Below are 17,162 nucleotides of genomic sequence, written 5' to 3'. Positions count from 1 at the left end.
TCTGTGCTATTTAATAAAAACTGCATAAAAGAAAAAATGCTGCCTAAATATACTAATATATATATATATATATATATATATATATATATATATATATATATATATATATAAGAGCAAATAGTTAATAAAATGTTAAAAAAACTTTGAAAAAGACTTAAAAACATATTTAATCTGAAAAAGAAACACTTAATAAGTAGATATTCCTTAATCCGCGGAGTTTCGAAGAAATACTTTCCTTCTGATCAGAGGGTAGGAATTAGCAAAATGTGGGATCGGATTTTGCATACAAAAGTATTTAATGAAACTGCAAGTAAGATCTTACTTGATAACAAAATTGAAGCAGAAGGAATATGGCGAAGAAAAAGGTGATTTCACGTGAATGGATAGTCTCGTGAAAGGTAAATAATCCAATGACGGTAAAATCCAAAAATGTAAATCCAAGAAAGTTAATTAAATAATTGTATATATATATATATATATACCTATTTACTATGCCTCCCCACGGGACAGAGTTAGACACCAGGGTCGTTTTTTAACGTGGAGAAAAGGTACAAAAATAAAAATTGTCTCAGTCGTGAAGGATTTCTCCTCCACCGAAAGAGAACAAGAAATAGAAGTGCAGCATCTGAAGAACAGTATATATATATATATATATATATATATATATATATATATATATATATATATATATATATATATATATATATATAGGTTCTATTTAATTGTTATGGAATATATCACGTAATGACATTAGTTTCTTTAAATTCAATCACGATTTAAAAAAAAATAGAAATCGCTTCAGACATAGCATAAAGCCACTTGATGTAAGAAGCTAAAAAAATTAAATATTATTTCGAGGTAAAAATAAAGAAGGATAAATGCGAGATAGATATTTACCGTGTTTGAGATCTTTAATAGAAGCGCTTCACTAGCGGGTGTAGGCAGATGCATTTAACATGTAACTTATGTATGAGGTATTTTCAATAAATTTCCAGACTTTTGTAAGACAATTTTTATTGATAATACACATATGTAGGCACACGGCGGTTCTTATTCATGAAATTCTTTATCTGACCAATCAACTCTTGTGGTGTGACTTCCTTACTCCTCCCACGCTTCTCATCATCCCTCAAAGACCCTTCCTTACTTAAATCTTTTAAGCCACTTAAAAACTTATACTCGATGCATGCAAGATGGTCCAAAAGCAGCCCGAAGCATTCCATATGTGGCATTTTTTTTTCAAGTTTAAAACTGAATTTTATTGCATATCGTTCTTCTAAAGTGTCCTCACATCCAGATTGCATTTTTGAAATTCACCAGCTGTGACAATCAGGCTTTAGTAGGGTGTATTCCAATTCCTGCTGTAACTGCTCATTTTAACCTGAAATTATAAAAATTGGCCAAGAGTCTACAATTTTAAATGCGTGTAGAAAAAAGTTTGCAAACATTGAAGGCATCTTGTATGTATATATATATATATATATATATATATATATATATATATATATATATATATATATTATATATATATATATATATATATATATATATATATATATAAATAAAAGCGATAAAAATAAACAGCATAATTAATCTAGGGATTATGGCCTAACGGTTAAGGCACCGGACTGTGTTAAACATGGTCTGAGGTTCGATCCCTAGAAACAGTTGAACTACGCTGACGAGAGGTAATGACCTCGAAACACGCGTGTACGTAGATTACTGTTTTAAAAATAATAAATAAATAAAAATGTTATATACGCCCAAACAAATTAAAAGGGCGACTTTCTAAGTAAATAAAAAAATGAGCTCCGAAGCGGAGCCAATATTAACCGTATGTATCGCTTGAAAAAACAACAATAACAAAATCTATATATATATATATATATATATATATATATATATATATATATATATTTAATTGTTATGATATCCGTCTTATAATGTCATTAGTTTCTTTAAATTCCATCAGTTTTTTTTGACGTTTTTAATGGAAATCGCATCAGACAACTAAACTAAAATTATTATATTAAACTAAATTTATCATATTAAATTTATTATTTATAATAAATATTTCGAGGTAAAAAGGGGGTGGGGGGAACAAGGATGAATGCGATTTAAATAGATTTCATCCGAGAAAATAATTGAGATGTTTGAGAATCTTATTAGAAACGTTTCACTCGAGGGTGTAGGTGGATGTATTTCAACTTGTCACTTATGTAATTCATAGCGGATGTTCAGTTTTGCGATTAATTTGATTTCAAATTGCATTTCCTGTGCTTAAATTTTGATAAGCGTTGCAACGAAGGAAACGACATGGGAAACAAACTTGAAAACGTGTGTCATTCTATTTAGTAGTAGCAGACAGTTTTAAGACATTGTTTCGTATCTTTATATATATATATATATATATATATATATATATATATATATATGTATAAGGAATGAAAAAATATACCAGCGGTGGTTGACGTTATGTTTAAAGAAAAATAGAAAAAACCGAATGAAATTATTAAAAAATCAACGTTTCGTCCCTGTTTCAGAGGACATCTTCAGGATAATTGAAATTTTATCACATTTTTATTTCAATTATCCTGAAGATGTCCTCTGAAACAGGGACGAAACGTTGATTTTTTAATAATTTCATTCGGTTTTTTCTATTTTTCTTTAAACATATATATATATATATATATATATACAAAAGTGAACGGGTCTCTGTGTGTGTCTGTCTGTGTACATTTCCCTACGCAATAACTCTGTCAATTTTAAGTCTACAGACTCGAAATTTGATATACAGGGTATTGAGATTTGGGAAAATCCTTGTAATCGGTTTTCGGTTAAAAATTTGGCTATTAAGGGGTCAAAGTTCAACGATTTGATCTTCGAAAACTCTACCAAACTCCTCCGACACTTTTGGGTCTACGCACTTGAAATTTTAGATATAGGTTCCTTGGACATGGATCTAACTTAATAACTTGATTTGAGCCTAAAACAATAAATTTTAAGGGGTCATAATAGGGGTAAAAAATTAAAAAAATTGACTTTTTTTTTTTGCTCAACATACACCTCCAAACACTTGGGCAACGCCGGGCTGAAATGTTAGTATATCTATAAAAGTGTGTGTGTGTGTGTGTGTGTGTGTGTGTGTGTGTGTGTGTGTGTACATATTCCTACCAAATAACTCTGTCAATTTTCGGTCTACAGACTCGAAATTTGCATAAGGGATATTGAGATTTGGGAAAATCTTTTTAATCGGTTTTCGGCCAGAAATTTTGCTGTTACGAGGTCAAATTACAACGATTTGACCTTTGAGAACTCTAATAAACTCCTTCGACAATTTTTGGTCTAAACACTTGAAATTTTAGATGTAGGTTACTTGGACAGGGATCTAACTTTATAAGTCTATAAAAACCGTAACAATGAGTTTTTGATAAAATAAATACAATTTTCGAAAAAGTTATACTTCTCTGGTGTAATAAAGAATAAATTATTTCTTGTGGTGCGGTTACGTTGATTTGACTGGCCAATTGTAGTGTAGACATAATTTATTGTTTTATTTTTTACGCAAATCGATCCAAACAAGTCATTTAATGCAAGGAGCTAAAACTATCACTTCAAGGTATAATAATCGGTCCAGACAAGACACAACGAAACTTGATGTAATGATTTAAAAAATGTATAGTTACTTGGTATATTTCTCGAGACATTTCATTGTTGCATTACTTTCGCAGTTTTCTAGACGGTGACGGCTAATTAGGCTTCCCCGACGAAATATGTGCCAGTAAATATTTTAACTGAAGGAATTCATCACATTATTATTATTGTCTCGCAAGAAGCTTTCGCACAGGTCATAAAGGATCTGCCCTTGAGAACAACATGATAATGCGATAAATTCATTCAGTTCAAATATCTGTCGGAACATATTTCGTCGGAGACGCCAAATCAGCTTTCACCGTCCAGAAAACGGCGGGAGTAATGCAGCAATGAAATGCCTGGAGACATATGCCGGATACCCAAATAAATAAATACTACTTCATGGTAAAAAGAAACAGCCAGCGATAAGTGTTGATCTGTAGATATTAATATCTAAGATCTCGTAAGGTTTTCAATATAAACAACGAAATGACAAGATCTTAATTATTGAGAATTACATGCTTGTTAAATGCCTGCCCGTATGCAAACATATATATATATATATATATATATATATATATATATATATATATATATATATATATATATATATATATATGTTTGTATACGGGCATATATGTAAATTATGTCTTCATAAAAAATTAGCCATCCTGTACTTTAAAGAACCCCAAAACCTATTAAACTGTAGAAGAGAAATAGCAAATAACTGTGTTCACAAAATAAAATTTACTCTAGGATAGCGATACAAAATAGTTTTAAAACTAACAAAAACAATAGAAAAATATAAACAAATAAACAATTAAATAAACATGAATTATTGAGAATTACATGCTTGCTAAATGCCTGCCCGTATACAAACATATATATATATATATATATATATATATATATATATATATATATATATATATATAAATATATATATATATGTTTGTATACGGGCATATATGTAAATTATACAAACATATATATATATATATATATATATATATATATATGATCATTCAATAAGGTGAAAAGCTATAGCAAACATCACATATGAGTATTTTAACCACAGTTCCTGATTTCAAAAGGCGAAAAACTAAAAGACACATCTACATTACTTTTAATGCTAGGTTTATTTATGGTGTCTTTTAGATTTAATAAAAACCCTTTAAAATTTGCTGATGAGGAGACCTTGTTTATTAAAAAACTATATGTAATAATTATTGTCCGTAACTTGATGTCTACCACAATAAAAACACGGTTTTCCGAAACGATCGTAACGATAATTGATTTTGTTGTTGTTCCTTCTTGTGAAACTGATTTTTAATTTAATTATAATTTGTTTTTTAAATTTTAAATTATCAATCACATTACTTAATATATATATATATATATATATATATATATATATATATATATATATATATATATATATATATATATATATATATATATGTTCTAGATGGCCTCCATTTAGCTTTTTTTATTTATTGGTCACCATTGCATAAAAGTGTGCTACTCTAGAACAGTGGGTTCCATATCTATCACAAGAGACAAAGGACAGCCCCTGCACGATAAGGATTGTATACCGATGCAAAGAGTCGTAATACATTGATAACTCGTATTATATATATATATATATATATATATATATATATATATATATATATATATATATATATATATATATATATATATAGTAATCATCAAGAGACATACTATTTGACAGTAGCACAGTTCTACCCTCTGAGCCCTGGGATCGTTTCCTGCAAACGACTCCCCTCAAACGTCTATTTATATAAATATTTGTCCTCCGCATTGTTTTTTTTTTTTTTTTTTTTACCGTACTTGATTTGTTTGTTTATTTCTGAAGAAAGAACATTGCGTTGCGCGAAGCATGAACACCCCCTTGGTTTAAATAAAGGATTCCAGTCGAAATTCCATACGGAACGATTTTTAACTTAAAAAAAAAAATACACACGAAGAAGGTCGGAAGTATCATCGACTGAAACGCTGTGAAAATAACAATAAATAACACCGAATAATACGAGTTATCAATGTATTACGACTCTTTGCATCGGTATACAATCCTTATTGTGCAAGGGCTGTCCTTTGTCTCTTGTGATAGATATGGAACCCACTGTTCTAGAGTAGCACACTTTTATGCAATGTTGTCTCGGCTGCCTTGTCATTCGATAGTAACCATGGTACGAGACACTACAACGTTCATATTTAAATTTCCATTTTCGTCTGTAATTTGGGTTTCTGTGGCATAAAACCGTTGTTTTTTTTTGGGTTTTTTTTTCGCAAATGTCTTTGAACAAATGTCAAGCGTTTGGAATGTGTGTTATTATTATTTATTATGTTCCACTAAACGCAATATACTCTCAAGGGAGGTAAGGCACAAGGTCAAGTGCGCTTTTGAGAATCCAGCGCAGTAGGATAATAGCACTTTATGGATTCGTTCAATTCGAGATTCTTAAGGAAATGTCACAAAAGTTTTTAGTAAGATTTTTTTATATAAAAAAATAAAACAAACTTTCTTTCATTGTCATTTTTTTTTAACAGTTTAAAACTTTTTAAATTCATTTTTTCATATATATATATATATATATATATATATATATATATATATATATATGTTTTTATTTGTTTTTGTTAGCGATACTTTCTTGGACGAATTCAAGTATTTATACGGAAGTGCATTTTATCGAAATGCTTGTTGGGAATAATTTTCCCATTAACCAATCTGGTACCCCCTTTAATGGGGAGCGGCATATATTATTTTTAAAATATAATTATCCACTGATTCAGCCACTCTGATGAGTCGTGGACGACGAAACACCTGTCAGTGGATAATTATATTTTAAAAATAATATATATATATATATATATATATATATATATATATATATATATGAGTTTAGTGGTTAAAGTTAAATTCTGAAAATCAAAATATAAACACATATATTCGAGTTAAGAATTTATTGGGCAACGGGATAATAATGGGATATATAGAGGGGAGTTATGTTAATTTCCTTAATCCATGGATTTTCAATACTGGCTCATATCATCAGAGGAAATAAAATGCTCAGCTGTGAATAAACACGTATTTTGTTTTCAGCACATATATTGAAAAGGTTTTTGAGTGGTGAATAATAATTATAGGAGAAGGATTTCATACGACCTGGGCAGTCCATTATTGGAAGGAGTACGATATCTTCCGGGGTATTATTGCCAGGTCAGCAGAATAGTGGTCCAGTGGAGAAGGCTGTAATCCCATATCACAAAAATGTATGCTTGCTCCATTTCCGGAGGGTATAAGAAGCGGCCGTATTCGTTGGTGATTTAAATCTGTTTTGGTAGATGAGATCCAAAGTCCTTGTGGGTGTGGAGGCGTGTATCAAATATTAATAAACTTCCATTCCATTGCATATATTCCCGTTGGTGATGGAGTTTGTGCGTTGAGTTATATATGCATATCTCGGGTGCGATAGTCCTCGAAGGTTAGTAGGCCTGGATTGAAAAATGCTCGGAAGGATGTTTATTCGATTCGATGGGTCAGACGACTAGCTTCTCTCTCTCTCTCTCTCTCTCTCTCTCTCTCTCTACACACACACACACACACACACACACACACACACACATATATATATATATATATATATATATATATATATATATATATATATATATATATATATACTAGCATTTCAGCCCGGCGTTTCCCGGGTGTTTGGAGGTGTATGTTGAGCAAAAAAATAAAAAAAAGTGGTAGTAGGAAGGCAGGCTCGAACACGTACGTCAAAGGAGGAAAACGGGGGAAAACTGGCGTCTATGCTGTTACGACCACCGCCAAACCGGAAGTGTAATTTAAAAAAATTAAGACTAGACAAACGAAAGAAGAGGATGACTTTAAAAAATATCGGCGAAAAAAGTGACCGCCCCCCTGTAGAAAAGTGCCCAGTTTAAGATGAAAATATTAATATTTTTAGCCAATTTTTCGATATTTGTCGTCTGAAAGGTCGAACTTCAAAACGATACTGATCTTGAAAAACTCCGTCGCCTCTGTCGAAAGTGTTGGGCAGACATGCAAACATACATACATACATACATACATACATACATACATTTATATATTGGTAACACTTTTCGACACAAACCAATGAAAAAGCTTGCCCTATCTCTGAATACTTTTTATGTAAAATTTCAAATGTTTAGACCAGAAAGTGTCTGAGTAATTTGGTAGAAACCGCAGAGGTAATTTTTTTTAACTTTGACCCCTATTATGACCCGTATCATTTATTGTTTGGGGCTCAAATCAAGTTATTAAGTTAAATCCATGTCCAATTTTTAAATTTATTGACTGACTAAAATTTGATATATATATATATATATATATATATATATATATATATATATATATATATATATATATGTATATATATATATATGAACAAATGATTAATAAAACATGTTAAAAAACATCTTGAAAAAGAGTTAAAAACATATTTAATTTTAAAAAGGAAGCACAAGATAAGTGGATAGTCCTTAATTCGTGGAGTTTCGAAGAAATACTCTCCTTCTCATCAGAGGGCAGGAATTAGCAAAATCTGGGATCGGATTTTGCATGTAAAAGTATTTAATGAAACCACAAGTAAGTCACAGATCTTACTTGGTTAAAAAAAGGGTGAGGTAAAGGAAATAGGAGGTAAAAGAAAAATTATAAAAAGATTTCACATGAATGGATAGTCCGGTGAAGGGTAAAAAATCCAAGAATGGTTAAATCCAAACACGGTCGAATTAAAAATTTCCAATCCAACAGGTAAATTCCAATATATATATATATATATATATATATATATATATATATATATATATATATATATATACTAGCGGGGGTACCCGGCGTTGCCCGAGTGTTTGTTTCCGGGACGGGGGGGAGTTTTAAAAAATGTTATGGTAGGTAAGTAGGAAGGATCAAACCCGGAGTCATGAGTAAAAGTAGGAAAATAAAGTGTGAAAAAAAAAAAAAAAAAAACATCTGCAACGTTAACAGTTCGGCCACCAAGAAAAGTCCATTTCAGTTGTTTAGGAAAAAAAAAAAAAAAACGACTACGGTAGGTCGGCGCGAACGTGAAAATATAATGTGAATTGTCCAGCACGCTAACCACTACGCCACAGAGCACTGCAGGTTAGGTTAGTGATTTTAAATAACTTGAAATGAAAGAACTACGAAGCCAAACCGGTGTTCTCTTCTCAACTGTTCCTTGTGAACGATCCCCAAACGGTGTTAAGTGGTGGCAGGGGGAGGAGGAATTTATTAGAGAGAAAATATTTTACCACTTCCATTAATCTTAACCGATTTTGGCCGTGACTTCTCAGCAGAAAAAGTATAGAAATCTAAGATTATCGAGGAATTTGAGAAATAATAAGCCTATAACACACCTCAGATATTGTTCTGCCGTTTTTGCATATTATATTTGCATGAAATATCTTGATTTTTAATCCTATTAATGTCAAAATCAGACGGGAAAAAATGAGTTCATTCTATTTATATAGAATAGAAGAAGAAGAGAAGAGAAGAGATAGAGAAGAGAAGAGAAGATAACGAATGATAAAAAATATTTTTTTGTATAGTTTTAAAGGTTAAGAACTTCCACGACTATACATATTTCATATATATATATATATATATATATATATATATATATATATATATATATATATATATATATATATATATGTTTTATTTTTTATTACCGTTTTATCTGTTTGGCTACATATGTTTCAGATGTTGGACCATGTTTACGGGCTAACAGCCTCGTCAGGCTTTACAAAAGTCTGTAAGGCCTGACGAGGCTGTTAGCCCGTAAACATGGTCCAACATCTGAAACATATGTAACCAAACAGATAAAACGGTAATAAAAATAAAACACATATTTGCTCTGCAATAGTATTGAGCACTCTCTTCAGGTTTTTACTAATTACCAGTTTTACCATATATATATATATATATATATATATATATATATATATATATATATATATATATATGCGTTGTTACTAACCAATTAAATTTTACTTAATTTCAGGTCGATTCACCTTACCGGCTTTTGCTGCCTATTCGATGTCCAAAGTGGCTTGTATCGCATTTTCCGACGGCCTTCGACAAGAAATGAGCAAATTTGGTATCAAAGTCATCACAGTTGAACCAGGACTTTACAAGTAAGTAACACAAATCCTTCTCAACCTCCTATTCCTCCTACTCCTCCCCTCCTCTCCCCTCCTCCTCATCATCATCATCGTTTTGACATCCGTTTTACATCCTGACATGCGTCTGACGGTTTGCAGAAATTGACCTCCAACCTATATCGGGACATATTATATTATTTTATTTTGCTAAGGTTTTCAAAGTTTGCAGAAAATAGTTACTTCCCTTGTTTAACCTCTCCGTTTTATTAATTATTATTTTTTTTTTTTAGCAAAACTCAACAACTTTCGCTACTTGTCTTCAAAAACTTTTTCTATTTATAATCAATTTTTTACTTATCGTTTTTCGTAATTTTTGGACATGTTCATTACTGTGGCATGACAATTAAGGAGATTCCATTGGTTTTATTTGAAATTCAATATTTCGAATTTCGCTACTCTAACGAAGACACTAAAAAGAACCTACTAAGACACGAGATTTATCAGAATTTTAGGGGTAATTTTTGACACCCCTAACACGAAACTGCGAATAAAATATAAAAAAAAAACTCGTAATTTCTCGTTTAAAAGTAGGTTGTTTATTTCTTTATGGATTATACTTTCTAAATAAACTATTAAAGTTGTATAAAAAGTAATAGAAATATTTTCTTTTATTTAAAAAAAAAAACAGTAATGAAATCAATTGATTTTTACGAACTCAATATTTTTCAATTTTTAAACTTTAAAAATCTATCAAAATTTTTCTATTGATTCTATTTTTACGATATTTTCAGGGTCAATGTGAAATTTTATGCTCTTTCCAAGAAACTGAATATAATATTTTAGACAAACGTTTATTTCTAATTTACATCCCCCATTTTGAAATGTCTATTAAAAAGTAAATAATTAATTTACTCACCAAAGTTTTATATATCACAAATTGAAGATAAAAGATCAATAAATAATATATTTAAATTTAAAACAAAAAAGTAGTGTTTTTTAGAAATTTACCTGTAAAGTCCGAAGTTTAAAACCTTTTTTTTTTTCAAACCACGTTTTTTTTAAAAAAAAAAATTTTTTTTTTTAATGAAACCTTGGTCTTTGGTCCTTTAATTGAAAAATAATTAGGGTTTGAATTACGTTTTTCGAGTTGTTATAAGCTTGGAAAGACAGGGGGTCGAATTATTCAATATATTTCACGCATTGGTAAGGTTAGTTTCTGACACACCTACTAAGACACTACAACGTTAGACAAATTTATACGCCACTTGAACAACGAAGCACGTTAAACCGTTAGTTTATACAACCGTACGAAACAATTTTGCCTTGTTATTTGCAAAAAAAAAAGGTACTTTTTCAAAACTAGCAGGGATATTTGACGTTGCCCAGGATTGATTAGGGATTAACGAATGTTACACACTTCCATTATTTATAATGTCATCGCAATCGGTAAAATCGTCCATTCGTCAGTCAAATGTGTCGATTGCTTGCTCTAGTCATGAATCCAACCGCGATGCACCGGGAGGAAGCTCCACACGTTTTTTCACAGTGACTTGGTCCACAATACATTGTAGTCTACATTGCACTGTAGAGAACCTACTGTTGATGTTATGAAATTGCTTTTTACGTGACTTGAATTAAAATTTAAAATGCAAATATAAATACGGTGGTCAAATTGTGCTCTAAACAGAAACGTTCATTTTGAACGCGTCCCTGTTATATCAAAGAAACAACGGGGCTGTTCAAACAGTCACTGAAGGGTTGAAAATCTTTGTTATTTTACCATCAATGATTATTGTTTTTTCTCTATTTCGGATATTTTACAGATAATCTTTTGAACATTAATTATGGACAAGTACAGCATTGAAAAACGTACGCAAATAATAAAATCGTTTTATCAAAATCAGAGGTCAATTGTTTGGACTCAAACAGCTTATCAACGGCATTTTCCTGTAAGAAATAGCCCAAGTCACAACACAATTCGAAACATTGTACCCCGATTTTAAGACCAAGGAGTTATACTTGATCTTCCGCGAGCTGGCAGACCTCGAAACGTCATCACAAATGAAAATAGGGAAAGAGTGCGAGAGAGCGTAGATCAGCATCCTGAAACATCGATTCGACGACGTTCTACACAACTTGGGATATATCAAAGCTCACTACACAATATTTTGCACAGTTTAAAACTCTTTCCTTATAAAGTGCAGCTTGTTCAACACTTGAAGCCTGAAGATTTTCAAACAAGGGTTCAATATGCAGTTCAAGTGCAAGAACTTGTCCGAAATGACCCCAGTTTTCTCCAAAAGTTGTTAATGTCAGATGAAGCCTATTTTCATTTGAATGGATTCGTTGACAAACAAAATTACAGATTTTGGAGCTTTGATAATCCAAGGGCAATTCATCAAAAGCGGTTGCATCCCTTAAATTGCATTGTATGATGTACAGTAACGGAGGAGAAGATTATTAGACCATATTTTTTGAAGATCAAGACGAAAATGCTGTCACTGTTACTGGAGAGAGAGAGAGAGAGAGAGAGAGAGAGAGAGAGACAGACAGACAGACAGACAGACAGACAGACAGACTGGACTATCATTACAGTCTTCCTGCGCCCACAAATTCCAAATTGGCCCGGATTATGGTTCCAACAAGGTGGAGCAACAGCACATACAGGGAGAGACACCTTGGAGCTTCTGAAGCAATGCTTTGGCGACATATCTCTTGCTAAGGCAATGTCAAATGGCCACCGCGTTTCGCAGACTTTACTAGCCTCGACTTTTTCCTGTGGGGATATCCTAAAGAAAGAGTCTGTTAACAAATCCCAAACGGTGCAAGAATTGAAGGAAGAATCAGGAACGACATAACGGAGTTAAATTGCAATCCAGAGATTCTGCAATCTGTCATGAATAATGTTTTGGAAAGGGCACAAATATGCAAAGCTGAAAATGGGCAACATTTAAAAGACATTATTTTTCATAAGTAAAGATTGTTTAAAATTTTCATTTGTTTATTTTTCTTATGTTTCCAATGTATTAGTCAGATTGTGTTAAAATTACAGAAAAATATCATCAAAAATAAAGAATCTATTTAAGTTCAAAACCCTTCAGTGACTTTTTGGACAACCTGCATTGTAGATTTAATACGCTGAAATTTTCTGCTTCTTAGGCTGTATAAAGGTGTTAACTTTAGTGAAAACTGGACTGTTCCTTCTTTAATGGGATTTCTTCAATTGTCGATTTTCAATACTTAGAAATATTCCGAAACAAAACCTTTCTAAAAAAACACTCCCAGCTCGATAAGGTACATGGGTGGGAAATTGCAAAACAATGGCCCCAGCCATTTTGAAATCCATAGGGAACTTTCTTACTCTGTCTGTCTCTCTTTTATTCAATCACTCAAATACACACACACACACACACACACACACACAAACACAAACACACACACAAAGATACAAAGGGCAACATTTTACGTTACACAGGTAAGGGAGATAATAAAATTTCAACGAATTATTTCTTCTTAAAAAAACGGATGTATTATAATTTGGAGTGTTACGACCCGGAATGTCTAGGGGTAAAAGTCGTAACACAAAATATTTAAAAAATTATTTAAAAGAAATTAGTTTTCCCGAGTTTTTAGGTACGGGAGGGATATATCCATTTTCTCGAAAGACATTTATAAACACAAGACAGGAAAAACACATCCAAGTAACAATACCGAGGCCAATGGAAAAATTAACACAATTTTATTTACATATATATAAAATATATTGTAACGAAAGTAAAAGAGAATGTGTAACTGGATGAACAAACAAACTTGAAATAGATTCGAGAGAGAATTTCCGCGCAAAAGAAATAAACAGTTCACACCTTGTCGTCTGCTTTTAACTCCAAAATGGAAGGATATCCTTTTTGTGTTTTTGTTTTTGTAGTTGCTTTCATATATGAGAGAGAGATATATAGAGAGAAAAATAAACAATCGACTCACTCAGCGCCGGGTTTTAAATATTTCTGTCGCATTCCTTTCTTTTGAAACAATTTCATTCCTTCGTCCATTGGATACATCGTCATTCCTCATTATCGCCTTTTTTCGTTTTCTCTGTCGTCAAAATATACTGTTCATTTCTTCGCCGTCGTCAGCACCACAAACGCCGTCACCATCGCCAACAATGTCGCTTCCCTGACCCTCCTCCTCGGCTGCTATATCGTAACTGTCTCGCCACCCTGCGCCGCTCCTTTCCCTCTCTCTAATGGTATACCTTTCTCTCTCTCTTTGGCGCCCCCTCTCTCACTGTATGTATCTGCATCTCTCTCGCGTCACTCGCTCAATAACACGCGAGGCGGATGCCTGCAGCTTTCCCTCTCTCTAGTTTCATATCTTCTCTCTTCCCCTCTCCCTTTCTTCACAGTTTATAGGCGTCCCCTCGCTGTATTTTCGTATGTTCTCTCTCTCTCTTTTTCTTTTTCTGGATGTTTACAAATTCACTGAGAGCAGACGACAATATAAAGCGCGATAAAACAGAATTTTCTCTCTCGACCCTTTTTTAAAAAATAATATTAAAAGTAATTATTGTCTCAAATTATATATATTTTTCACATATTTGTAACAGGAGATATAGCTTAGTGGTAGCGCATTCGGCTACGGATCAAATGATCCCCTGTTCAAGCCCTGGTATACGTCACCATTTTATTTTAATTTTTTCTTATTAATGAGTGCCATTCACGATAAAAGAAGAGGTACCATTTAAAATAACCGCAAATCATTTCTTCATTTGCATATTTTAAAACTAAACATTAATCAGAAGTGATTTTTTCGGGGTATTCATTGTCAAGCCCAAATATCAGCTGACATGATATTGTAAACAAACACAGACGGAATTTGATGAACGACATTATCATTATTATAATTTGATGAACGACATTATCATTTTATATAATTTATTTATTTATTTATTTTTGCGAATTCGTCCACCGGTCAAATTATTTCTCGTAATATATAATAATCAATAGAGGATTGATTCTATAATAATACATATGCAATCTGCATAAACTAAAATATGTTTAAGCGTATTGTACGCCCGGGCAACGCCGGGCTTCCAGCTAACTGGTATATATATATATATATATATATATATATATATATATATATATATATTTTAATTTGAATAAACGTCGATTTCGAAGTGAGGATCGTATCGTGTCCCTCCGCCTGTTAATCTCTTAACATCTAAACCAAGTTTTTATATTTGTTTTTCTTTCCAGAACGCCGATTTCTTCGACGGACACGCTTGTAAAGCAATACCGGAAGTCGTGGGAAGAAACACCGGTCGATATCAAAGATGTCTACGGCGAAGATTACTACGACAAATTCGTCACGGTGATCCGGAAACAAATGAAACGCGCCCGAGAGAACATTGATGAAGTCGTGGAAACTATGGTCGAAGCGGTACATTGTGAACATCCCAAAATACGTTATGTTCCGTACTGGCTATCTGGTGTGCGCGCCCATGTTTTAATGGTTCTGCCGAATACAGTGCGAGACTGGTGCTTCAGTTCTCTCACGAAATAAACAGCTCATTTATGAGGGCGGGGTTGTGTATTTTGTTAGCCTTTCGGGGCGAGGGTGGGTGATATAGTCTGGGTACTTTTCTCTCGGTCGAGTTGTGGGGCACTCTTGGAAGGATAAAGTTGTCACGTAACATTATTTTATCGCCTTAAACTCTCAATCAATTTGACTTTACTCTGAATCGTGCCTTACCATCTGCAGAAGAGCGTGCAGAGTGTAACTCTTCTATCTAGCAGGACCTCAAATACCATAATTTCTTACTAGTACACAGACTGCAACAAGTTCAATTTCAAAACCTTCCTTGTAAAACAAACCCAAACAAATCACATCAAACATTGAAACTGTTGGGTGTTATAGAATTCGTTCGTTTCTGATTCAAGGTGTAAGTTTTATTCAAAACAATTTCAGATCAAACATAAATTCACAGAATTTTATAAAAAAAAAATATGGGATTAAATAATCATCCCAAAGAAATGATTCCTGTATATATTCCATTTATTGTAATTTTTATTCATTTAATTCCATTTCTTTTCATTATTATAAATTGTAAATACGCATTCAACGATTCCAAACTTGAATATTATTTTGTGTAATACTCGTTTAATATGGAAATAAATCCATTTTATCATTCATTATATTTCTGTTTGCGTGTTTACTGGCGTTATGCCATTTTTGTTTGGTGCTATTATGTGACACTTACATCACCCGCGTGTCGTCTAGTGAGGGAACGCTCCCCGATCGTTGGTATCCGTGTCTCCTTGATGAGAATGTCAGCGGCCAGTACCTGAAAGAGACTCGTCGAGCGTTTCTGCAACCATGCAAAACAAATGAAAAAATACAAGTCGATATTTGTTTTTTTTTTCTTATGCAAAATTCCTTGTTATTCATAAAAGGTTACAATCGTTCTTTCGTAATTCGCTATTAAGTTAGGACCTGGCCGTTTGTTAACTGCAAAGTTCTTTCTTTTTCGATAAAAACTAAATAGCTACGTGACAGGGTCAATCGATGAGGCAGTCGGCTTTTTCGCTCGTTCGAGCCCAGGGGTGCAGATCTCTCTCTCTCTCTCTCTCTCTCTCTCTCTGCCTGTCTGTCTCTGTGTGTCTTGCGCTCCAAACTCGATGCTTATATTGTGGGGGCGGGAGCTATATCTTCTTCCTGATCGTCTTCTTTTTTTTCTCTCATTCGGCCCTTTAGCCAATCAGGATGTCGGAACCGCTGTCACTCAAATCTTCACCAGGCGGCCTATGCCCAAAAAAGGGGCTGTTTTTTCTTCTTCTGTTGGCAATCGAGTAGAATAGGCGGACCCCCAATCTCAGCCGGCGTGTGCCTAATGGAATTTGACGGGCCATTACAACCAGAATAGTCTCGTTCAATTAACTTTGAGAGATCATAAAAATGAACCAAATCCAACTCCACAAAGGCCACGTGTCTTTTCAATAGAGGTCACTTACCCACCAGGGAGCAGCCAACAATGGTCGCTTTGTAAATTGGAATTTCATTGGTATCCTTCCGCCACTCACGTATTTGGCGATCGGCGCTGGGCTGTCATGGTCAATTAGCGTTTACCGCTTTCTTGGCCAAAAGAAGTATCATTCACAAATACCATTCTGGCTATATCTACCTTTTTTTCTTTTTATTGTTTTTTTTGTTTACAACTGGGTTTTTTTTCTACGCCTGTCGTGCGTCCCACCACCCCCTCTTTTCTCGGTCGCATGTTACCTCTGTCAGTGTCTATTCCGTTGGGTGCATTTAGCTTGCAGTTTACTGCA

General features: G+C 33.0%; 1 protein-coding gene across 1 annotated transcript in view; it reads left to right on the top strand.

The window, feature by feature from the left end:
* The window catches only part of LOC145266306 (17-beta-hydroxysteroid dehydrogenase type 6-like), a 75,365-nt gene extending 59,337 nt beyond the window's left edge, over positions 1-16,028 (top strand). The window contains exons 4-5 of the mRNA XM_080121856.1: positions 9,735-9,867; positions 15,090-16,028. Coding sequence (XP_079977982.1) covers positions 9,735-9,867; positions 15,090-15,396 — 440 coding nt within the window. The 3' untranslated portion in view covers positions 15,397-16,028. The remainder of the gene's footprint in view (positions 1-9,734; positions 9,868-15,089) is intronic.
* Positions 16,029-17,162: the final 1,134 nt, after the last annotated feature.

This window comes from Euprymna scolopes, chromosome 41, assembly GCF_053919585.1.
Source record: "Euprymna scolopes isolate OS-2025 chromosome 41, ASM5391958v1, whole genome shotgun sequence".
NCBI classification, from domain to species: Eukaryota; Metazoa; Mollusca; class Cephalopoda; order Sepiida; family Sepiolidae; genus Euprymna; species Euprymna scolopes.
Note: the sequence above shows the minus strand (reverse complement) of the source record. Positions and strands in the feature narration are given on the sequence as shown.